Below are 24,367 nucleotides of genomic sequence, written 5' to 3' on the forward strand. Positions count from 1 at the left end.
GGATCCCTGATCTGTTTGTCTGCCAGTGCTCTGTGCCTGCATTTGTGTTTGCTGAGGATTTGCCTGTGCTCTGGTTCTGTATCATGCCATGCCTCTATCCTGGTGCTTTGCACTAGTGTTCTTGACCCAAGTAAGTCAGCTGCCAAATACACCAGGATCATCCCAGGAAGTGGCGGTCTGGTTACTAACCCGCAGCGAAGTCCACATACCTGTATAGGGGATAAAAGGTGGATACCAGGGATGCACTAGAATAATGCCCTTAGGGTTTGGCCCAACATCAAACCTGTTACTTGTCACAGTGGTTCCACAACCATTGTCCGCGCACATGATCCATAACACTCATTGCTCCTCATCAATCTGGAACATCACATTCTTTTTATTGATTCATTATATTCAATACATACAATCCTTCATGTGAATACAAACAATGGAAATTGAAAAGTTTATTACACTTGTGGCTAGAAATGTATACGTAAAGAAATCCCTTTAAAGAGGATTTTCATACAAGATTTGGGGAAAACTGTTGTTTTTGTTACTAATTTTTCTCAGCAATTGAATAAAGCATGCTGTGCAAGTGATGCTTAATTGTCAGTTGCTTGAGAAGTTTCTGCAAAAGTGACAAAATATGGTGGAGGATCCAGCAATGGATTAAAAATATCTTGTAATCCTGTAAAAAAAAAAAAAAACTTAGGCTAGGGCTAGACAGCGACATGTGCTGTGCGACAATAAGAGAACAACTACACTGTTACATGTCGCGCAACGTATTTTATAATGCAAGTCTATGTGACTGCGACACGGCAGTTGCCCAAAAATCCATCTTGGATGTTTTTTTTGCAACTGCTGTGTCACAGTTGCAGCATATTGCAGTGCAACACCATAGTATTATAAAATTTGTCGCCCAACATTACTGCGACAAATGTTGTGTAGACCTACGCTTATCCTCAGGATAGGTCATTATTTTCACATCAGCAGGGTTCAAAGTCCCGGCAGCCCCTCCAATCAGCTGTTTCAGGGAGCTGCTGTGTTCACCGGAGCTCTAGTGAGCGATGCAGGCTCCCAGCAGCTTTCCAAGGACATTGCCGTACATTGTATAGTGGCAGTGCTCGGTATTGCAGCTCAGTCCCATTCACTTGAATGGAACTGAGCTGAAACTAGGCCATGTGACCGATGGACATGTCATCACTGACCTAGGAAGAAGCTGCGGCGCTCAAGGCCTCTTCTAACAGCTGATTGGAGGGGGTTCCAGATGTCACACCCCCGCAGATCTGATACTGATGACCTATTCTGGGGATAAGTCATAAATATCTTTTTCTGGATAACCCTTTTAAACTTCTATTTACAGCCCCTAATAGCTAAAAAAACTGTGATACTGAGAAATGCATGCTTATTTAATAGCAGTCACTGAAAATAGGTATATCATTAGGTATAAATATTCAACACAGCTTATTAATAGCAGATAGTAAGAAACATACATTTTAGATCTGTACAGATGGCACAAACTACAGTATATCTCTACCCAAGTGATAATATATTTACAAAGCTCCTCGCTGGCACATTTCCCCATAGAACATCCGCTTTCCCTTAGGAAGTTGTCTCAGTGGTACTATTGAAATGTATCTGAAAGAGAACAAAAAAAAACGTATTATGAATCTCTGTACAGTTATTGGTGATGACAAGACACAATTTGTACATGGCAATTATGGGCTAATCACTTAATTTATTAAGATATCTGTTTAGAAAAGCCACAAAGACCTATCTGCAAGCGCTCATTTTAATCTGTGTACAGACTTGTCAAGGTGGATTATAATTTAACGTGTAGAATATGCACATACCGGCATAAAACACCATTATATCTATCTGTGAGTAATTACAAGATAATGCAAAGTAAAGCACTCAACATAAAGGTTAACATAATGGGGGAGATTTATCAAACTAGTGTAAAGTAGAACTGGCTTAGTTGCCCATAGCAACCACCTTTCTTTTTTGTCACTCCTTTGGAAAATAAAAGGAGGAATATGATTGGTTGCTATGGCATAGCCATATCTATATAGGGGTGATATTGTTGGCATGAATGGCTAACTTTTAAACAGTGACTCCACCTACATTTAAAATATGGTAATTATGGACAATAAATTCACCACTGAAAAGTTTTATTTTTGTTTTAATATAAATATGTCCACAATTCTGTGCTGATGGATTTTATAATATATATTTCTATGATGCTGCACAGTCCTAGAATTTACTGATAAAATGTTTGTGTCATACCTTTAGGCACTCACTAGGGAAATCATAAGGCTTACTGCACACTGTTTATGTGTTAAGCTCAATGGGGGAGATTTAGCAAAACTGGTGTAAAGGAAAACTGGTTTAGTTGCCCCTAGCAACCAATCAGCTTTACCATTTATTTTTTAGGGCTTCTTTGGAAACTGAAAGGCCGCTTTCACACGAGCATATTTGCAATCCGTATATGGCCTGGATATTATGTAACGGAATCTACTGCTATTGTTAATGAATAGAGCTATTCACATGGGCATATAATTTCGATCAGTATTTGAAATTCGCCGCATGTTCGAGTTTTGTGCGTATTTGTTTCCAAATACATAGAAACATAGAATGTGTCGGCAGATAAGAACCATTTGGCCCATCTAGTCTGCCCAATATACTGAATACTATGAGTAGCCCTTGGCCCTATCTTATATGAAGGATGGCCTTATGCCTATCCCATGCATGCTTAAACTCCTCCACTGTATTTGCAGCTACCACTTCTGCAGGAAGGCTATTCCATGCATCCACTACTCTCTCAGTAAAGTAATACTTCCTGATATTACTTTTAAACCTTTGTCCCTCTAATTTAAAACTATGTCCACTTGTAGCAGTTTTTCTTCTTTTAAATATTCTCTCCTCTTTTACCTTGTTGATATCCTTTATGTATTTAAAAGTTTCTATCATATCCCCTCTGTCTCGTCTTTCTTCCAAGCTATACATGTTAAGGTCCTTTAATATTTCCTGGTAAGTTTTATCCTGCAATCCATGTACTAGTTTAGTAGCTCTTCTCTCAACTCTCTCCAAGGTATCAATATCCTTCTGGAGATATGGTCTCCAGTACTGCGCACAATATTCCAAATGAGGTCTCACTAGTGCTCTGTAGAGTGGCATGAGCACCTCCCTCTTTCTACTGGCAATGCCTCTTCCTATACACCCAAGCATTCTGCTAGCATTTCCTGCTGCTCTATGACATTGTCTGCCTACCTTTAAGTCTTCTGAAATAATGATCCCTAAATCCCTTTCCTCAGATACTGAGGTCAGGACTGTATCTCTGATTGTATATTCTGCTCTTGGGTTTTTACGCCCCAGGTGCATTATCTTGCACTTATCAACGTTACATTTTAGTTGCCAGATTTTTGACCATTCCCCTAGTTTTCCTAAATCCTTTTCCATTTGGTGTATCCCTCCAGGAACATCAACCCTGTTACAAATCTTTGTGTCATCAGCAAAAAGACACACCTTACCATCGAGGCATTCTGCAATTTCGCTGATAAAGATATTAAACAATATGGGTCCCAGAACAGATCCCTGAGGTACCCCACTGGTAACAAGACCATGGTCTGAATATACTCCATTGACGACAACCCTCTGTTGTCTCCCTCAGCCACTGCTTAATCCATTCAACAATATGAGAGTCCAAGCCCAAAGACTGCAATTTATTGATAAGCCTTCTATGTGAGACAGTATCAAAAGGCTTACTAAAGTCTAGATAAGCAATGTCTACTGCACCTCTGCCTACTATTATTTTAGTCACCCAATCAAAAAAATCAATAAGATTAGTTTGGCATGATCTCCCTGAAGTAAACCCATGCTGTTTTTAATCTTTCAATCCATGAGATTTTAGATGTTCCACAATCCTCTCCTTAAGTATGGTTTCCATTAATTTCCACACTATTGATGTCAGGCTTACTGGCCTATAGTTGCCTGATTCCTCCCTACTACCTTTCTTGTTAATGGGCACAACATTTGCTAATTTCCAATCTTCTGGTATGAATCCTGTTACCAGTGATTGGTTAAATAAATCTGTTAATGGTTTTGCTAGTTCACAGCTGAACTATTTTAATAGCTTTGGGTGTATCCCATCAGGCCCCTGTGACTTTTTTGTATTAATTTTAGACAGCTGACTTAGAACCTCTTCCTCTGTAAAGACACATGCATCAAAAAATTCATTAGTCTTCCTTCCTAACTGAGGTCCTTTTCCTTCATTGTCCTTTGTAAAAACTGAACAGAAGTATTCATTGAGGCAGTCAGCTAGTTCTTTATCTTCTTCCATATACCTTCCTTATTTTGTTTTTAATTTGGCAATTCCTTGTTTTAGTTTCCTTTTTTCATTTATGTATCTGAAGAATGTCTTATCGCCTTTTTTCACTGACTGAGCTAATTTCTCTTCTGCCTGTGCTTTAGAAGCTCTTATAACTTGTTTGGCCTCTCTCTGCCTAATCTTATAAATTTGCCTGTCATCCTCGTTTTAATTTTTTTATAATTACTAAATGCTATCTTTTTGTTTTTAATGATTTTGGCCACTTCTGCTGAGTACCACAGTGGTCTCTTCCTTTTTTTTGCTTTTACTGACAAGCCTAATGCAATTTTCTGTTGCCTTCAATAGTGCCGCTTTTAAGTAGTCCCATTTCTCCTGGACTCCATTGAAACTATTCCAATCTGATAGGGACTCGTATGCACATTACAGTCTATAAGAAAGCATAAAAAATACAGGGAGGAAGGAATACGCATAAAAATCCTGATGAAACACTGAAGCAATACGGATGACAATACTGATAGTATATCATCTGGAAAACATACGTAATTCAGAGCCAGAATACGGGCAGATTTCAATATGCTCGTATGAGAGGGGCCAAAGAATCAGCTCTCATGGGCAACTAATCCAGTTTTCCTTTATATCAGTTTTGATAAATCTTCCAAATAAGTCAAAATTCCATTAGTTTGAATTTACACAAAGTTTTTATTTTGCTGAAAAAAACCGACAGGGAATCAGCTATAAAATTATGCTTGTGTAGCGGGTTTTTATCCCAACGTAATTTTTGACATGGTTTTTATCCTACCCATTGATTTCAGTGTGGACTCCGGAATGTGAATTCCATTTCAATAATGGACATCGCTTCTTTTTTTCCTATTGAAATCAGTGGAAGTATATTGAAAGCATTTTCCACTTGAATTTTAGGTGTGGAATCCATGCCAAAATATGTACCAAAAAAAATGCACAAACTGGGAATTTAGCCTAAGTTCTTGTTCACACTTTAGTGATTTGATCAGTGTTTTCCATCAGTTATTGTGAGCAAAAACCATATGCAGGTCAAAAACATGGAAGAGGTACAAATCTTTCCATTATACCTCACCTCTGTGGTTTTGGCTCACAGTCACTGATGGAAATCACTGACCATATCACTGAAATGTTAACTAGGTCTAATGGTACATTCACATGTGTGTGAAAAAAAAATCCATTGTGGATTTCACTGCAAATTCTCGCTGAAAGGCATGGAATCTGCTGTGACGTTCCACAGAAAGAACTGACATGCTGTGAACTTAAAATTCATGCTGCAGATCAGTTTCCACACCGCATGGATGAGATTTGTTAAAATTAGTTGCCAGTGCAATGTGTTCTGCTGCATTTCCATTATGTATCAACATACCCCAAAAACATCAAATTTTCACACTTTAACCTATCAGCAATGGCCAGCAGAACATTGCCAAAGCATGCTAGACATATCTTTATGTCCTTTCTGTCTGTAATGTATGTCCTGAAAATGTCATTTTCGGCTACATGCACACTACCGTGCCATGTTTTGCGGATCCTGTCCATGGGGATTCCACAATTTGTGGAATGGAATTGGGCGGCCCATTATAGGAATGCTTATTCTTGTCCACAAAACAGACAAGAAAAGGACATGTTCTATCTTACGGAATGGAGCAACGGATGCTGACAGCACGCGGAGTGCTGTCCACATCTTTTGCGTCCCCATTGAAGTGAATGGGTCCACATTCGAGACAGAAAAAATATGGCTCAGATGTGGACCAAAACAACGTTCATGTGCATGAGGCCTTAATTGTATGGAAAACGTCTCTGAAGTGCCTATGGGGGCGGTTTTAGTTTTTAAAGTGCCCAAGCCCCCCCCCCCCCATTCCCAATGGGTCTCACAACCTAAGTTCCCTATCAGTATGTCTTTGGAATGTGGGAGGAAACCGGAGCATCCAGAGGAAACCCACACAAACACGGGGAGAACATACAAACTCTATGCAGATGTTGTTCTTGGTCGGATTTGAACCTAGGACCCCAGCGCTGCAAGAACCAGTGCTAACCACTGAGCCACCATGTCTGAGCGGTTAAATGACATGGTTCGGTGTGATCACTGTTCCCAGTCATTGTGGCCGTGTGCCTGCTGTATTATACAGCCACCACCCGTCATGTATGGAGCAGGCTCACCATAGCAGCCCGCTCCATATAATTCCCTGCACGTAATGCCGTACATGTACGGCATTATGCGTTAAGGAGTTAAAACAGTTTTCAAAGCTCAAATATAAACTATGTTTTCCCCACCCCACGTCTCTCCACAAACCTTTTACATCATTCTGGCACTTGGAACACTCTCCTCTGCTCTTTCATTTTTTACATTCTTCACTTCCTGTTTCTGTAGCTTCCTGTCCAGCTACCAACCCACTGACTTCACTACTGATGAGCCATTTTTCTCACAGGCAGTCACGGATCAGGAGAATTTCCTCTGACTTAGGCCTCATGCACACAAACGTGTGCCGGCCGGGCCCATGCTGTGGATCGCATATTGCGGTCCGCAATGCACGGGCACTGACCATGGGGCTGCCACATTCAGTTTGCGGACCCATTCACTTGAATAGGGGCTGCGATCCGCATCCGACGGTCTGCACTGCTAAAAAGTTGTGCATGCAATACTTTTCTGCAGTGCAGAAGCACAGACAGAAACCCCACGGAAGCACTCTGTAGTACTTTCGTGGGGTTCCTTGCCTCTGTTCCCACCAACCTTCTGGATTGCAGACCCAATCAAGTGATTGGGTTCGCATCCATGATGCGGTGACAGGAAGGCCGGGGCCCGTATTTTGCGGGCCACAATACGGGCCCAGCCGGCACACGGTCGTGTGCATGAGGCCTTAATGTGAGCAGAGAGAACCGCACCTGTGCAGAGGAGGATGGAAAACAGGCTACAGGCTGAATAGACGTACTGCTCTCTCCACTGACAGGAAGTGTCAATGGAGAACGTCAATGGAAGCATTCAAAGGGGTCATGTGATCACGCTAGCGATCTGAAAACCGATCCTGCCAAATTAATAAAAAGCTATTACAAAGTGGTTGGGCAAGGAGTAAATATGATTGGTGCACATACAGTAGACCTCTATGCCCTGAAAAAACCTTTAATTGACGGGCAATCAATTTTGTGCAACTTGTTTCTGAAAAATGGAGTTATGGAAGCATTTGTATTATGTTATATAATTTAATGAGTTCAGTTAGAAGATTTTTCTTTTATATTTAGCCTCAAACAGAAGCTCTTGTAAGCATACATCTGTCTAGTACACATGTGATATGACCATTAATAGCTAAACAAAGTCTTTTCTCTAGAGAAGAACTGGCATGGTAAGCTCTACTTCAGTTCCCTGATAAATTTCAGCCTCTGTACAAACATGTTATATTATGCTAAAATACACAAATCAATCCCTCCACCTGTAATTTCCCTAGGGATATGTATTTCCCATGCCAAAATCCACGTGGTAATTGCTTTTACTGGGATAATTTTATTTCTTTAGTGAGTGCATGCATCCTAAGACATGAGGTGCATTGTAAATGTGAAGGGTATTTCAGCTCTGTGTAGTGTTTTAGCTCTAATTAACAAATTCTATCTACTGTATTCTTAGGTAGGGCTGAATTAACTTGTGCAGACAGGATTTTAATCAGATTCCTATTAATTCATTTGATGTGTTTTTATTTGTACAATCACAAATTATCTTTAACAGTATAGTCCAGGATCTGCACTTTTCAGACCTGGCTTGTTGATGAGCCTTGAAAATGAAATTATATCAAAAACAACAGTGTAGTTGCAAAGGAAATAATACATTTTCATGAATTATGGTAATTGACAAAATATTTCTATTCATTGAGAAAAAAATATTTTAAACCCTTTAAACCCATGTGTCACTTTATGTGGTGACAACTTTAAAACGCTTTTACTTATACAAGCTATTCTGAGATTTAAAAAAATTATTTTTATTCATAAAAAAATACCAAATTTACCCAAAATTTGAAAATGTTGCAAATTTCCAAATTTAAATTTCTCTACTTTTATAATAGATAGTAATACCTCCAAAAATAGTAATTACTTTACATTCCCCATATGTCTACTTCATGTTTGGATCATTTTGAAAAATTAAATTTTATTTTTTGGGGATGTTAGAAGGCTTAGAAGTTTGGAAGCAAATCTTTAAATTTTTCGGAAAATTTCCAAAACCCACTTTTTAAGGACCAGTTCAGGTCTGAAGTCACTTTGTGAGGCTTACATAATAGAAACCACCCCAAAATTACCCCATTTTAGAAACTACACCCCTCAAGGTATACAGAACTGATTTTACAAACTTTGTTAACCCTTTAGGTGTTCCCCAAGAATTAATGGAAAACGGAGAAGAAATTTTTGGCAGATTTTACATTTTAATCAATTTTTTCCAGTAGCAAAGTAAGGGTTAACAGCCAAATAAAACTCAATATTTATTACCCTGATTCTGCGGTTTACAGAAACACCCCACATGTGATCATAAACTGCTGTACGGGCACACGGTAGGGTGCAGTAGGAAAGGAACGCCATATGGTTTTTGGAAGGCAAATTTAGCTGAACTGGTTTTTAGATGCCATGTCCCATTTGAAGCCCCCCTGATGCACCCCTACAGTAGAAACTCAAAAAAGTTACCACATTTTGGAAACTACGGGATAAGGTGCCAGTTTTATTGGTACTATTTTGGGGTACATATGATTTTTAATTGCTCTATGTTAATTTTTTTGTGAGGCAAGGTAACCAAAAAATTGATGTTTTGGCACAGTTTTTATTTTTTATTTTTACAGCGTTTACCTGAGGGATAAGGTCATGTGACTTTTTTATAGAGCAGATCGTTACGCACGTGGCAATACCTAATATGTCAACTTTTTCTTATTTATTTAAGTTTTACACAATAATAGCCTTTTTGAAACCGAAATAATGATATTTTAGTGTCTACATAGACTGAGAGCCATAGCTTTTTTATTTTTTAACCGATTCTCTTAGGTAGGGTCTCATTTTTTCCGGGATGAGGTGACGATCTAATTAGTACTATTTTGGCGGGTCATAAGCCTTTTTGATCACTTGCTGTTGCAATTTTTGTGATATAATGTGACAAAAATGGCATTTTTTTTTTACAGTGTTCACTTGAGTGGTTAGGTCATGTGATATTTTTATAGAGCTGGTTGTTACGGACGTGGCGATACCTAATATGTATACTTTTAAAAAAATAATTCACTTTAGCACAATAATAGCAGTTTTGGAGCAAAAAATTATCATATTTTACTGTCTCCATTGTCTGAGAGTGATAGCTTTTTTTATTTTTGACCGATTCTCTTAGGTAGCCTCTCATTTTTTGTGGGATGAGGTGACAGTCTGATTGGTACTATTTTGGGGGCATACGCCTTTTTGATCACTTGCTGTTGCAATTTTTGTGATGTAATGTGACAAAAATGGCTTTTTTTTTTACACATTTCTTTTTTTTATGGTGTTCACCTGAGGGGTTAGGTCATGTGATATTTTTATAGAGCTGGTTGTTACAGACGTGGCGATACCCAATATGTATATTTTTTTTTTTGTATTTCACTTTAGCACAATGATAGCAGTTTTAAAACAAAAAAAATGATGTTTTTAGTGTCTCCATTATTTGAGAGCTATAGTTTTTTTTATTTTTTGGGCGATTGTCTTAGCTAGGGACAAATTTTTTGCGGGATGAGGTGACGGTTTTATTGATACCATTTTGTGGGACATACACCGTTTTAATCGCTTGGTGTTGCACTTTTTGTGATGTAAGGTGACAAAAATGGCTTTTTTTTAAACAGTTTTTATTTAATTTTTTTATGGTGTTTATCGGACAGGGTGGACCATGTGATATATTTATAGAGCCGGTCATTACGGACGCGGCGATACCTAATATGTGTGTGTGTGTTTTTTATTATAAAATAAGGGGAAAGGGGCGTTTTCTTTCTTTTTTACCTTATTAAGTTTATTACTTTATTAATTTTATTAAAAACACTTTTTTTTACTTATTTTTCTCAAATTTATTTATGATGTTCACTTTTGGGGGCTGTTCCCCTCTGCAATGCATTACAATACATCTGTATTGCAATGCATTGCCTGTTAGTATATGACACTGAGTCATACACTAGCAGGTAGCCTAGGAGACCCAGCCTAAGGCTGGATCTCCTCGGCACCCGTAGAAGGCAGTTCCCGATGCCGTGCAAGGCATTGGGCAGCCTCTGCACGGCATCGGGCTGCCTTGTGTCGCATAGGGTCCCCACCACAGTCAGTGCGGACCGCAGCATAGAAGGGGTTAATCCGCCGCTATCGGCTTTTAGAGCGATGCCGGCGGATACAGCAGGGGCCCGGCTACCACAGACTGCCGGGCCCCTGCAGTGATCGTGCGTGCACCGCTCCGGTGCCTGCACGATCACTATGATGTACTATTACGTCAAATTGCAGGAACACAGTGGTTCCCATGACGTAGTAGTATGTCATAGGTCGGGAAGGGGTTAAAGTCCGTACCTTGGGAGTAAAAGAAAAGGTAGATCTCAATAAGTGTAGAATCTGACTAGTGATGAGCAGCATAGGCAATATTCATTTTCGCAATATTTCGCGAATTGTTCGCATAATATTCGCATTAAAATCGCAAATTCTAGAATTCGTGATCTCTAATCATTATTTTCACGATTGCGCAAATCGGCACTAATGATGCGCATATTTTTTGCGCAATACATGCAACTTCACAATTTATCAGGTCAGAGTAGATATTACTGATTGGTGCACTAAGTATTGTTGTGACATCACAGCACTATGTCTGTAGCATTTGTATGTATGGACAGCAGAGAAACAGTAATTCCTATCACACTACCTAACACCCTGCACTGGAACCTATCAGCTACACTATATCACTATCTATCCTACACTGACTATCTCCCACTAACTATCTGTATTATATATGAGCTAACTAACTATCTAATGTAATTGGATAAGGAAAAGGATCCAGATGAAAGCACAGAGCACAGCTCGATCAACACTAAATATGACCACTGGATTTCATATATGAAAGTGGAAAGTGTTAGGCCTCATGCACACGACCGTTTTTTTTTAAGGTCCGCAAAAACGGGGTCCGTAGGTCCGTGATCCGTGACCGTTTATTCGTCCGTGGGTCTTCCTTGATTTTTGGAGGATCCACGGACATGAAAAAAAAGTAGTTTTGGTGTCCGCCTGGCCGTGCGGAGCCCAACGGATCCGTCCTGAATTACAATGCAAGTCAATGCGGACGGATCCGTTTGACGTTGACACAATATGGTGCAATTGCAAACGGATCCGTCCCCCATTGACTTTCAATGTAAAGTCAGGAGTTCCTTTTTATACCATCGGATCTGAGTTTTCTCCAATCCGATGGTATATTTTAACTTGAAGAGTCCCCATCACCATGGGAACGCCTCTATGTTAGAATATACCATCGGATTTGAGTTAGATCGTGAAACTCAGATCCGACAGTATATTCTAACACAGAGGCGTTCCAATGGTGATGGGGACGCTTCAGGTTAGAATATACTAAAAGAACTGTGTACATGACTGCCCCCTGCTGCCTGGCAGGTGCTGCCAGGCAGCAGGGGGCAGACCCCCCATCCCCCCCTGTATTTAACTCATTGGTGGCCAGTGCGGCCGGCCCCCCTCCCTCCCCTGTAGTTAACACATTGGTGGCCAGTGCGGCCGGCCCCCCCTCCCTCCCCTGCAGTTAACACATTGGTGGCCAGTGCGGCCGGCCCCCCTCCCTCCCCTGTAGTTAACACATTGGTGGCCAGTGTGGCCGGCCCCACCTCCCTCCCCTGTAGTTAACACATTGGTGGCCAGTGCGGCCGGCCTCCCCTGTAGTTAACACATTGGTGGCCAGTGCGGCCGGCCCCCCCTCCCTCCCCTGTAGTACTGTAGATTCATTGGTGGCCAGTGGGCCCCCCCTCCCTCCCTCTCCTAATTAAAATCTCCCCCCTATCATTGGTGGCAGCGGAGAGTACCGATCGGAGTCCCAGTTTAATCGCTGGGGCTCCGATCGGTAACCATGGCAACCAGGACGCTACAGCAGTCCTGGTTGCCATGGTTACTTAGCAATTTTTAGAAGCATTATACTTACCTGCGAGCTGCGATGTCTGTGACCGGCCGGGCGCTCCTCCTACTGGTAAGTGAAAGGTCTGTGCGGCACATTGCTTATAGCACAATAGTAATGCGCATTGATGGTTACTTTACCAGTCTGTTGACCCGGGATCTGTTTGCAAAGAGCAGGGGTGTATCACAGCCGTCCTTAGTAATCCTGCTGTATCGGCGTCCCACGTGGTGCGGGAACTGCCGGTTTTCTCAGTACTTGTATATAGGTTTGGTTGATCGAGATAGCGGAGCTCTCCTGGTCCTGATATAAAGTGTAGGTAGATGTTCGATTCAATAACTTGATGGCAGATGCGATATTGTTGGCTATACTGTCTTTTTGCAATTACCAAACGCGTTTCGGAGCTAGCTGCTCCTTCATCAGTGGTGGTCAGTATGCATTTTTTGTCTCCTTTTAAAGGGAAGCATTAATTGAGAAGGGGTATGTGTCACATCGGTGAAAGAAAATACTTGGAGTGGAATTTGACAACTTGTGTCAATGTAATAGTAGCAATTTCATAGCGGTTACCACGTAACACCTTAAGGGTGTTATATTCTATAAATATATAATAGTACCTGGTCACAAAATTATCCAAAGACATTCTCCATAATCAATACGATAATGCTCGCAAACACTATGGTGGATGCATATGCCATATAGTGATGAAACAGTAAATAATTATACTTTAATTAATCAGCAATATAGATCAAGTGAAACTTTATTTCATTTTATTGCATCCTATTAGGTACCATTTTGTAATATTATTTGTGACATTTTTAAATAACATTTCTTTTAAATTATATACGGTATATTTTCCTTGTGACTACCAGATACTTGAGTGCCCTCCATCTTCCCACTTTTTGTCATTTACATTTCAATTGGGCAGAGGGTGTTGCCCCTGGAGAGTGCACTATTTCTGTGCCGGTCTATGTTGGTGAGCCACTCAACCTACTCCTAGTGTGAAACTAGCCTTACCACAAAACTTTCCATATACTTAATTAGGTGGTATGCAACAAACCCTTCAAGGCACCCTAATTATGCACCAGCTATAGCAATACTTAAAGGCTATGTACACCTTTGGAGTAATTTTTTTTATTATTGCATTGTACCCATTTTGAGCTAATTTTTTTTTTTTAATTGGTCTTTATTAAAAAAAATATGGCGTCCTTTTTTCTGTACAGAGCTGAAATGCTCTAGTAGCACCCTTTGGATTTTCTCTTTTCCGTCAGACTAGGAGCTGATGGGCCCCTTATGTCCGCTCTCTGACCTCCTAAACACTTATTATAGTTACATTTTTATCTTAGAGATAAGAATGTGACTTAAAAAAGTGTTTTGGACCTCTCAGTAATTTAGAGATCATTTTTTATATTTTTCAATATTTTTTCTAACGGCCAATTGAAAAAAAAAATTTTAACCAAAAATTTGTAAAGTGCAATCATAAAAGAAATTGCGTCGGAAGGTGTACATAGCCTTTAAAAAAAAAAAGAAAAGGGAATCCATATTCTTCAAAGATGGTGTTACTGTGAAATTTCTTTATGTTCTTTTATGTTCACTGCAATGAAGTGGAAATGGTTGTATATTAGGATAGATAGTGTAATGCAAGGCACCAACGAAACAGACCAGTGATGGTGAAGTAAAAGGGGTTTATTAACAAAATAAACAAAGTCCAGGTAAACTTTACTGGGCAAATATCAGGCAAACAAAAAACGAAGGAAAGCCAGGAGTAGTCCCGATCCGTGCATAAGTCTCTGTGCAACTTGCCAGATAAACGGATGCGTCACGGAAAGTCCGGGGTTCTGGGTCCCACTGGAACGGACGGAGTCCCAGTAATCTTCAGTCAGTAGCTAGCAGTACTGACCTGCACCTGGATAAGGAAGGATAACAGTGGGCACTGACCAACCTGGGAGGCCACCTTTTATGTGCCTGCTAACAAATCCCAGGGCGCCAAGTGTCCACTCCCCATAGGTCATGATCCTGCCCTACACCTGTGTACAAGGCTTTGGTCGGTCATTAGTCAATTAGACCAATGCTGGACCCCTAATCTGCTTTAAACTTGCGGCCAGGTGCTATTCCCTTCGCTGGTCGGCGAAGTGCATAAAAAGCGCGTACGCATGACCGCGTATCCCCTTGCGAACCCGTTTCCGAACGTAAATGCGGATGCACGACAGGCTCTGCGAGAGTGCGCGAGCGCGTCAACATGGACACCGGAATGGAATCCGCATTAGGCACCGGAGACGAGCTCGACCGCAGCGTACTACCACTAGCCCGGCCAAGCTGTCCCCAAAAGCCATGCAGTCTTCCCCTCCGGCGCACATGCGAACGCATCCCCGCGTCGGTTCGCAAAGGGGTCGGAGCTGGTGTATCAATGGAGACACACGTAACCTGTCCCACAGCTCCACGAGGACCCTTTTTGGTCACACTGGAGTGCGAGACATGTGAGGATCTTACAGATAGATAGATAGATAGATAGATAGATAGATAGGCAAAAAAGCAGCACACAGAAAAAGTAATGAATAAAAAAAAAAATGTATTCACCCATGTGGACGCAACGTTGCCTTTGTCAAGCACTACTGTTGAGCAGAAAGGTCAACAATATTTTTTTTTTATTCATTGTTTTTTCTGAGCATGCTGCCTTTTTGCATGTTTATCTACTGGGAAATAGTCTAGTGCCTTTGTGCTTGCACATTTGTCTTTTAAACTTGATTTATACTTTCATATAGATAGATGATAGATAGATAGATAGATAGATAGATAGATAGATAAAAATTCTCATTGTTAAAAGAGCATTTTAAAATAAGAATATATATGTGAGATAACAGTAAGTGGTCTTGCCATGCAAGAACACTTAAATAGACATTTATATATACTGTATGTCAATTAACAATTCAATACTCGTGCCAAAAATTGAATCCTAGGCATAAAATCTAATTTATTTTTTAAGCAACATGACACCTCTTATTACAAAATTCTAATTGGATTTCATATATGACCTATTCTTATATATGAATCAGATATATAATGGATGCAGCTCTATGAGTCAGGGATTATGTATTTTAATACTTTTTATAGAATCTTTTACCTTTAGATTGTTACATTAGCATTTTAAATTTATAAACGAGAAAGAAGACTAGTTTTATGCAAATACTTAAAGACAGACATTATATGAGTGTATGGAGTAATTAGCAGTAATGCAGAACTGATGATAGCACACATGTTCAGTAAATCATCACATCTTTAATTACTCATTACGATCCTTAAGCACTGTACAGCTCAGCAATCAGTGCTAGAGGGGATGTCAATATAAAGTACTGAATGTAAAAGTTGACGCATTGTCTTCAAATACGTCATGTAAAGGCTTATGCACATAGGCACAACCCTGCATGGCAGTACTTTGAAACCATACAGCTTCTCAGCAGGGAGCCCAGGGGCCCTACACATATCTCATACGGCCCCATAGTAATACTTAGTATGGGACCCCTGCAACTATTTTTGCAGTGTACGTACGTCAATCACTTACAGGCAATGCAGAACTTGGTAATGTCTCAGATTTCTGATGAATTTACGTTTTGTTTTTTGTTTTTATAAATCTTTGTAAAATAAAGTTCACTTTCGCCTCACCTGAAACAGGTGTTTCAAATATACGGCGCTCTTTTCAAACGCCATATTTCTGAATGTACACCTGAAAGCTGGCAAAAATACATTGATAAATCTGCTTTTCTTCTATTGCAAAGCTACCTAGCCACCACTAGGGGGAGCTCAGTGAACAGGATTTAATACAACTACATGGGAGCTGTAATAATCCCTTTGCATTAAGCTCCCCCTAGTGGCGGCTATTTGAAAATGCACTGTTTGCAGGTGGGGAAGAGAAGAGCAAGTTCCATACAGGTCTCCCCAGCTCTGGTGAGAATATCTCTGTATGTACAGGGTTCAATGAAGTAAGTCTGAATGAAAGTGGAGGCACAGTCAGGGCCGTCTTTAATATTGATTGGACCCTGGGCAAAAATGTACTTGGGCCCCCTGGATCCCGCCTTCCCACACCTTAGCAGGCAATCAGGCCCTCCACCACAACACACACACAAAAAATCCACACATCTGGTAGAGTACAGTGAATGACTGTAAGTACACTGCTCAAAAAAATAAAGGGAACACAAAAATAACACATCCTAGATCTGAATTAATTAAATATTCTTCTGAAATACTTTGTTCTTTACATAGTTGAATGTGCTGACAACAAAATCACACAAAAAAAAAAAATGGAAATCAAATTTTTTAACCCATGGAGGTCTGGATTTGGAGTCACACTCAAAATTAAAGTGGAAAAACACACTACAGGCTGATCCAACTTTGATGTAATGTCCTTAAAACAAGTCAAAATGAGGCTCAGTAGTGTGTGTGGCCTCCACATGCCTGTATAACCTCCCTACAACGCCTGTGCATGCTCCTGATGAGGTGGCGGACGGTCTCCTGAGGGATATCCTTCCAGACCTGGACTAAAGCATCTGCCAACTCCTGGACAGTCTGTGGTGCAACGTGACGTTGGTGGATAGAGCGAGACATGATGTCCCAGATGTGCTCAATTGGATTCAGGTCTGGGGAACGGGCGGGCCAGTCCATAGCATCAATGCCTTCGTCTTGCAGGAACTGCTGACACACTCCAGCCACATGAGGTCTAGCATTGTCTTGCATTAGGAGGAACCCAGGGCCAACCGCACCAGCATATGGTCTCACAAGGGGTCTGAGGATCTCATCTCGGTACCTAATGGCAGTCAGGCTACCTCTGGCGAGCACATGGAGGGCTGTGCGGCCCTCCAAAGAAATGCCACCCCACACCATTACTGACCCAATGCCAAACCGGTCATGCTGTAGGATGTTGCAGGCAGCAGAACGTTCTCCACGGCGTCTCCAGACTCTGTCACATCTGTCACGTGTTCAGTGTAAACCTGCTTTCATCTGTGAAGAGCACAGGGCGCCAGTGGCGAATTTGCCAATCTTGGTGTTTTCTGGCAAATGCCAAACGTCCTGCACGGTGTTGGGCTGTAAGCACAACCCCCACCTGTGTACGTCGGGCCCTCATATCACCCTCATGGAGTCTGTTTCTGACCGTTTGAGCAGACACATGCACATTTGTGGCCTGCTGGAGGTCATTTTGCAGGGCTCTGGCAGTGCTCCTCCTGTTCCTCCTTGCATAAAGGCAGAGGTAGCGGTCCTGCTGCTTGGTTGTTGCCCTCCTACGGCCTCCTCCACGTCTCTTGATGTACTGGCCTGTCTCCTGGTAGCGCCTCCATGCTCTGGACACTACGCTGACAGACACAGCAAACCTTCTTGCCACAGCTCGCATTGATGTGCCATCCTGGATAAGCTGCACTACCTGAGCCACTTGTGTGGGTTGTAGACTCCGTCTCATGCTACCACTAGAGAGAAAGCACCGGCAGCATTCAAAAGTGACCAAAACATCAGCCAGGAAGCATAGGAACTGAGAAGTGGTCAGGTCACCACCTGCAGAACCACTCCTTTATTGGGGGTGTCTTGCTAATTGCCTATAATTTCCACCTGTTGTCTATCCCATTTGCACAACAGCATGTGAAATTGATTGTCACTCAGTGTTGCTTCCTAAGTGGACATTTTGATTTCACAGAAGTGTGATTGACTTGGAGTTACATTGTGTTGTTTAAGTGTTCCCTTTATTTTTTTGAGCAGTGTACATCCAGTTCTGAAGACTCCAGCGGCTCAGGGTCAGTGCTCTGGGCAGCTGGGTTCAGGCTGGAAGTGGGCACCGCTCTGCAGGAAGGAGACCAGGGCTCGGCTCACCCTAGTGTTACAGTGCACCCCAGCACCCCACAGTATGCAGTATAGCACCCTATAGTATACAGCAACCCACAGTATGCAGTATAGCACCCTATAGTATACAGCACCACACAGTATGCAGTATAGCACCCCACACTATACAGTACCCCACAGTATATAGTAGAGCAGTATAGCAGCCCACAGTATACAGCACCCCACAGTATACAACACCTCACAGTATACAGTAGAGCAGTATAGCACCTCACCGTATACAGCATCCCAAACTATACACGATACAGCACACTATACAGCCCCCTACACTATACAGTACAGCAGTATAGCACTCCACAGCACCCACAGTATACAGTATACAGCCCCCCACACTATACAGCCTCCCACACTATACAGGGAGTGCAGAATTATTAGGCAAGTTGTATTTTTGAGGATTAATTTTATTATTGAACAACAACCATGTTCTCAATGAACCCAAAAAACTCATTAATATCAAAGCTGAATATTTTTGGAAGTAGTTTTTAGTTTGTTTTTAGTTTTAGCTATTTTAGGGGGATATCTGTGTGTGCAGGTGACTATTACTGTGCATAATTATTAGGCAACTTAACAAAAAACAAATATATACTCATTTCAATTATTTATTTTTACCAGTGAAACCAATATAACATCTCAATATTCACAAATATACATTTCTGACATTCAAAAACAAAACAAAAACAAATCAGTGACCAATATAGCCACCTTTCTTTGCAAGGACACTCAAAAGCCTGCCATCCATGGATTCTGTCAGTGTTTTGATCTGTTCACCATCAACATTGCGTGCAGCAGCAACCACAGCCTCCCAGACACTGTTCAGAGAGGTGTACTGTTTTCCCTCCTTGTAAATCTCACATTTGATGATGGACCACAGGTTCTCAATGGGGTTCAGATCAGGTGAACAAGGAGGCCATGTCATTAGATTTTCTTCTTTTATACCCTTTCTTGCCAGCCACGCTGTGGAGTACTTGGACGCGTGTGATGGAGCATTGTCCTGCATGAAAATCATGTTTTTCTTGAAGGATGCAGACTTCTTCCTGTACCACTGCTTGAAGAAGGTGTCTTCCAAAAACTGGCAGTAGGACTGGGAGTTGAGCTTGACTCCATCCTCAACCCGAAAAGGCCCCACAAGCTCATCTTTGATGATACCAGCCCAAACCAGTACTCCACCTCCACCTTGCTGGCGTCTGAGTCGGACTGGAGCTCTCTGCCCTTTACCAATCCAGCCACGGGCCCATCCATCTGGCCCATCAAGACTCACTCTCATTTCATCAGTCCATAAAACCTTAGAAAAATCAGTCTTGAGATATTTCTTGGCCCAGTCTTGACGTTTCAGCTTGTGTGTCTTGTTCAGTGGTGGTCGTCTTTCAGCCTTTCTTACCTTGGCCATGTCTCTGAGTATTGCACACCTTGTGCTTTTGGGCACTCCAGTGATGTTGCAGCTCTGAAATATGGCCAAACTGGTGGCAAGTGGCATCTTGGCAGCTGCACGCTTGACTTTTCTCAGTTCATGGGCAGTTATTTTGCGCCTTGGTTTTTCCACACGCTTCTTGCGACCCTGTTGACTATTTTGAATGAAACGCTTGATTGTACAATGATCACGCTTCAGAAGCTTTGCAATTTTAAGAGTGCTGCATCCCTCTGCAAGATATCTCACTATTTTTGACTTTTCTGAGCCTGTCAAGTCCTTCTTTTGACCCATTTTGCCAAAGGAAAGGAAGTTGCCTAATAATTATGCACACCTAATATAGGGTGTTGATGTCATTAGACCACACCCCTTCTCATTACAGAGATGCACATCACCTAATATGCTTAATTGGTAGTAGGCTTTCGAGCCTATACAGCTTGGAGTAAGACAACATGCATAAAGAGGATGATGTGGTCAAAATACTCATTTGCCTAATAATTCTGCACGCAGTGTACAGGCCCCAAAACTATACAGGCCCCCCGACAGTATACAGGCCCCCCCACAGTATACAGGCCCCCCCACAGTATACAGCCCCCCACACAGTATACAGCCCCCCACAGTATACAGGCCCCCCACACTATACAGGTCCCCCACAGTATACAGCCCCCCCCCACAGTATACAGGCCCCCCCACAGTATACAGGCCCCCCCACAGTATACAGGCCCCCCACAGTATACAGGCCCCACACAGTATACAGGCCCCCCTCAGTATACAGGCCCCCACACAGTATACAGGCCCCCACACAGTATACAGGCCCCCACACAGTATACAAATTTTGGTGTGGAGAAACCAGCACTCACTCAGTTGCACGCTGCACGGGAAAGGACGTCAATCCACAGCAATATAAACAAAGGATCCCAGCAGTCGTGTCTTTTGATGCAAATCAGATGTCTTCTATTCTATAAATGAAAATAGTCCTATGACCAGGACGCGTTTCGGCGATGTGCCTTCATCAACAGGTATGTCCAAATACAATCTTAACAAACTATATATGCTCTACAGTCACCGCCCACAGGAGCTAAAGTCCATCCCATAAGGGGAATGGCCACAAAGTTACAGGTGTAATCAATTTAATAATAAACAAGCCAAAAGAGAAAAAAAAGAGAAAAGAGCATCTAGATAGATATTTCATCTTAAATTTGAGGAAGGGGGGGGGTGACATCAATAAGATGTTGCTACAGAGGGAAGCCTTTTGGATCCATACATTGGACACATTGCACCCTAGAGGCCTCAATAGGGAATATGAGGTCATGTATTTGTAATAGAATAATTTTGTTATGTATTTACAATATATCTGTTGAATATTTCTTAGATATTGAAAATTTGAACGTTATACAAGAACATTATCTACAAATGTAAGATGAAATATCTATCTAGATGCTTTTTTCTCTTTTTTTTTCTCTTTTGGCTTGTTTATTATTAAATTGATTACACCTGTAACTTTGTGGCCATTCCCCTTATGGGATGGACTTTAGCTCCTGTGGGCGGTGACTGTAGAGCATATATAGTTTGTTAAGATTGTATTTGGACATACCTGTTGATGAAGGCACATCGCCGAAACGCGTCCTGGTCATAGGACTATTTTCATTTATGGAATAAAAGACATCTGATTTGCATCAAAAGACACGACTGCTGTGATCCTTTGTTTATACCACACAGTATACAGGCCCTCACACAGTATACAGGCCCCCACACAGTATACAGCTCCCGACAGTATACAGGCCCCCACACAGTATACAGGCCCCCACACAGTATACAGCCCCCCACAGTATACAGCCCCCCACACTATACAGCCCCCCACAATATACAGGCCCCCCACAGTATATAGGCCCCCCACAGTATCCAGGCCCCCCCAAAGTATACACGCCCCCCACAGTATACAGCCCCCCACAGTATACAGCACCCCACTATACAGTAGTTTACAGTATATTAGCATAACAGCCCCTGTCACCTTTTTCTGATGTAATCTTCACAAAAAAAGCTCCACAGTTAAGGCAAACTTCTCCTGCAACACTTCTGGTAGGACCTGTGATGACCTCTGAGCCATGTGACCAGTAATATTGCTAGGCTACTGGTCACATGGTGATGATGTCATCTAAGGTCCTAGATCACAGCTCTCACAGACACAGTACACTGGCTGGAGTGCCGGCAGGCATGGCATGGCAGCACCCCCTGTGTAGCTGACAGCCTGACACCCGGGGCAGTGGCTAGCAGGGCTTAAGAGGCAGCTGCCTTGGGCCCCCAGGAGCAACTGGGCCCGGGGCAGCTGCCCCTTTTGCCCCTTGGTAAAGACGACCCTGGGCACAGTAGAGGCCCTGTGTACCTCTGTGGAAGTTAAATTTCAGTTCTGTGCAAAATGTCATAATAGGCCTATGGCATTAAGGAATGTATATTAAATTGCAATTTTCTGCAGGATCCCCAACATAATAGGCAAGTTGCATAGTCCTAGACATGACCCAAAATCTGTGTAGATTTTTTTTCTGCCATTTGGGGGTGGCCTTTTGTAAAACCCCATTCACCATCACTGTACAGAATACGCACCTAAAATCCACAAAACAAGATTAGTCTTGTCTGCATGTGGCCTAATTAAAGGCATCTATGTGGGTCAGCTTGGCAGCTGAAGGCTTCTGTGTTGGTCCCATGTACATATGTGCCCACATTGCTGCGGAAAGTGATGTTTTAATATAAGAATATAGGCCTCTAGGAGCAACCGGGGCGTTGGCCTTTACACCTAGAGGCTGAACTCTCCCTGCAACTGCCGCACCCTCTGCACTTTGATTGATAGGGCCTGGTGTGATCACATTTACGCTGCCTGCTCCTGTCAGTCAAAATAGAGTGGGCATGGCAGTTGCCGAGAGAGCAGAGCTTCTAGGCAATGGCAACACCCTTGTTGCTCCTAGAGGCTCATTTTCATTTAGTAAAACATAATTTTTTTCAGCAATGCAGACACATATGAACATGGGACCAACCAGGGGCGTAACTATAGGGGAAGCAGCTGCTTTGGGGCCTGAATTCAGAAAGGGCCCACCCAGGAGAAAGAATAAAAGATTTTATTGTCAGGGCTCCCTCAACAGTATTATAAAATGACATTATATACAGAGACACTGTAGGAAACGGACGAAGCAGCTGCCGGGCCTTGTCTAAGAGTGATATTGACTAGCCACAGAAGTGGGTGTTGCATAGGAGGAAGGGGTTGTAAAGAAATTGAAGGGGATGGGCCCCTTTTAAAAATTTGCTGTGGGGACTGGTTATTTCTAGTTACGCCAGTGGGACCAACACAGATGCCTTTAGCTGCCTAGTTCACATGTAACAGGTCAGCCAGTGTCATAGGTACAAGTCGGCTGACAGATGCCCTTTAATGTATGATTCTTACATGATGCTTATGGAAACAATCAGACATATGTCATACATGCAGAAACCATCATTTTTAGATAAACGTACCTTTGAGTGTTGTTGTGCTGCTCGTGCTCAGTTCATTGCATGCTTGCAAACTGTCTTTCTGTCTATTTTCTAATTGTAATGTTTCTTCAGCATTTTCATCCTTTGGGAGCATCTATAAAGTGTGCAATATTACATACACAGTTATCAGATCCAGAGTATATTTACACAGACACCACACAATGATTTTCTAGTGGTGTAACAGTAGGCACCAGCAGATATAAGAAAGCTATCTACAATTACTGTCTATGAGACATCTCTGATGTCTAGTATGTAGAGGAACTTGGGTTTTGCATTCTAACTTGACTTATCAGGAGACGGAAGGCAAACTTTCGGCAGCAGCTTCAATATCATAAATGCTGATATAAAAGTCTTAATAGTTAAAAAAGATTCTATGATAAGCTGCAATACCAGATACAACCTATGAACCAGAGTGACACTGTTTCTGTAGTTATATGTTCTAAAACCTTTTTTGGGGTGTATTAGTGGAAAAAAAGGGCTTATTTGCCGTTCAGCGGTGCAGTTCTATGTTCTAAAGCCTTTTTTGGGGTGTATTAGTGGAAAAAAAGGGGCTTATTAGCCGTTGTGTGGTGAAGTGAGAAAATCACTGACTTTTTTGGGGTGTATTAATTTCCTTTTTATTTATTTGATCTAACAGTATGTCAGACAGAGGAGTGACAGGCCTTGCACAGGGGAGGAACAGAGGCCTAAATATTTTTGGCGCAGGCACAGGTCGCAGCATAGTAAGGGGGCGTGGCAGCAGGGGTCACTTCGAGGGGCCTGAGCTCCCGGTGTCATCTAGCGGTCATGTCTTGACCAGCAACACAGCGGTTCTTGAATGGTTGACTCGGTCATCCACTTAGTCCTATGTGACATCAGATACCCCCAGCCAAGAGTCGGTGGGTTCGTCAGACACAACCCTTAGTTGGCATTGTCCCGGAGCAGGCTCTGTGCCCACACCTGTCCTCAACCTACCTCTGTCCTTTTCTGTTCCCTCAGCCAGAGAAGTATTATATGCTGTGGGCTCAGCTCCACTATATAGCGAGGACAAGCTACTAGAGGACAATCAGCAGCTACTGCCCAGCCTAGATCTGCAGAAGACATCCGCCGCTTCCTCCGGCAGTTGAGCAAATAGTGATGAATAGAGTGACGT

General features: G+C 42.1%; 1 protein-coding gene and 1 long non-coding RNA gene across 2 annotated transcripts in view; one reads left to right on the plus strand and one right to left on the minus strand.

Annotated features, from left to right (window-relative positions):
* Positions 1 to 1,210: 1,210 nt before the first annotated feature.
* THEMIS (thymocyte selection associated) overlaps positions 1,211 to 24,367 on the minus strand; it is a 122,785-nt gene continuing 99,628 nt past the window's right edge. Inside the window, 2 exon segments of the mRNA XM_040429119.1 lie at positions 1,211 to 1,617; positions 23,218 to 23,329. Of these exon segments, the coding sequence (XP_040285053.1) occupies positions 1,604 to 1,617; positions 23,218 to 23,329 (126 nt within the window). The 3' untranslated portion in view covers positions 1,211 to 1,603.
* On the plus strand, positions 16,371 to 22,287 carry LOC120998481. Its single transcript, XR_005778405.1, has 3 exons — positions 16,371 to 16,438; positions 20,736 to 20,739; positions 22,087 to 22,287. It is a non-coding gene; the product is annotated as an uncharacterized LOC120998481 (long non-coding RNA).

This window comes from Bufo bufo, chromosome 4 (assembly GCF_905171765.1).
Source record: "Bufo bufo chromosome 4, aBufBuf1.1, whole genome shotgun sequence".
NCBI classification, from domain to species: Eukaryota; Metazoa; Chordata; class Amphibia; order Anura; family Bufonidae; genus Bufo; species Bufo bufo.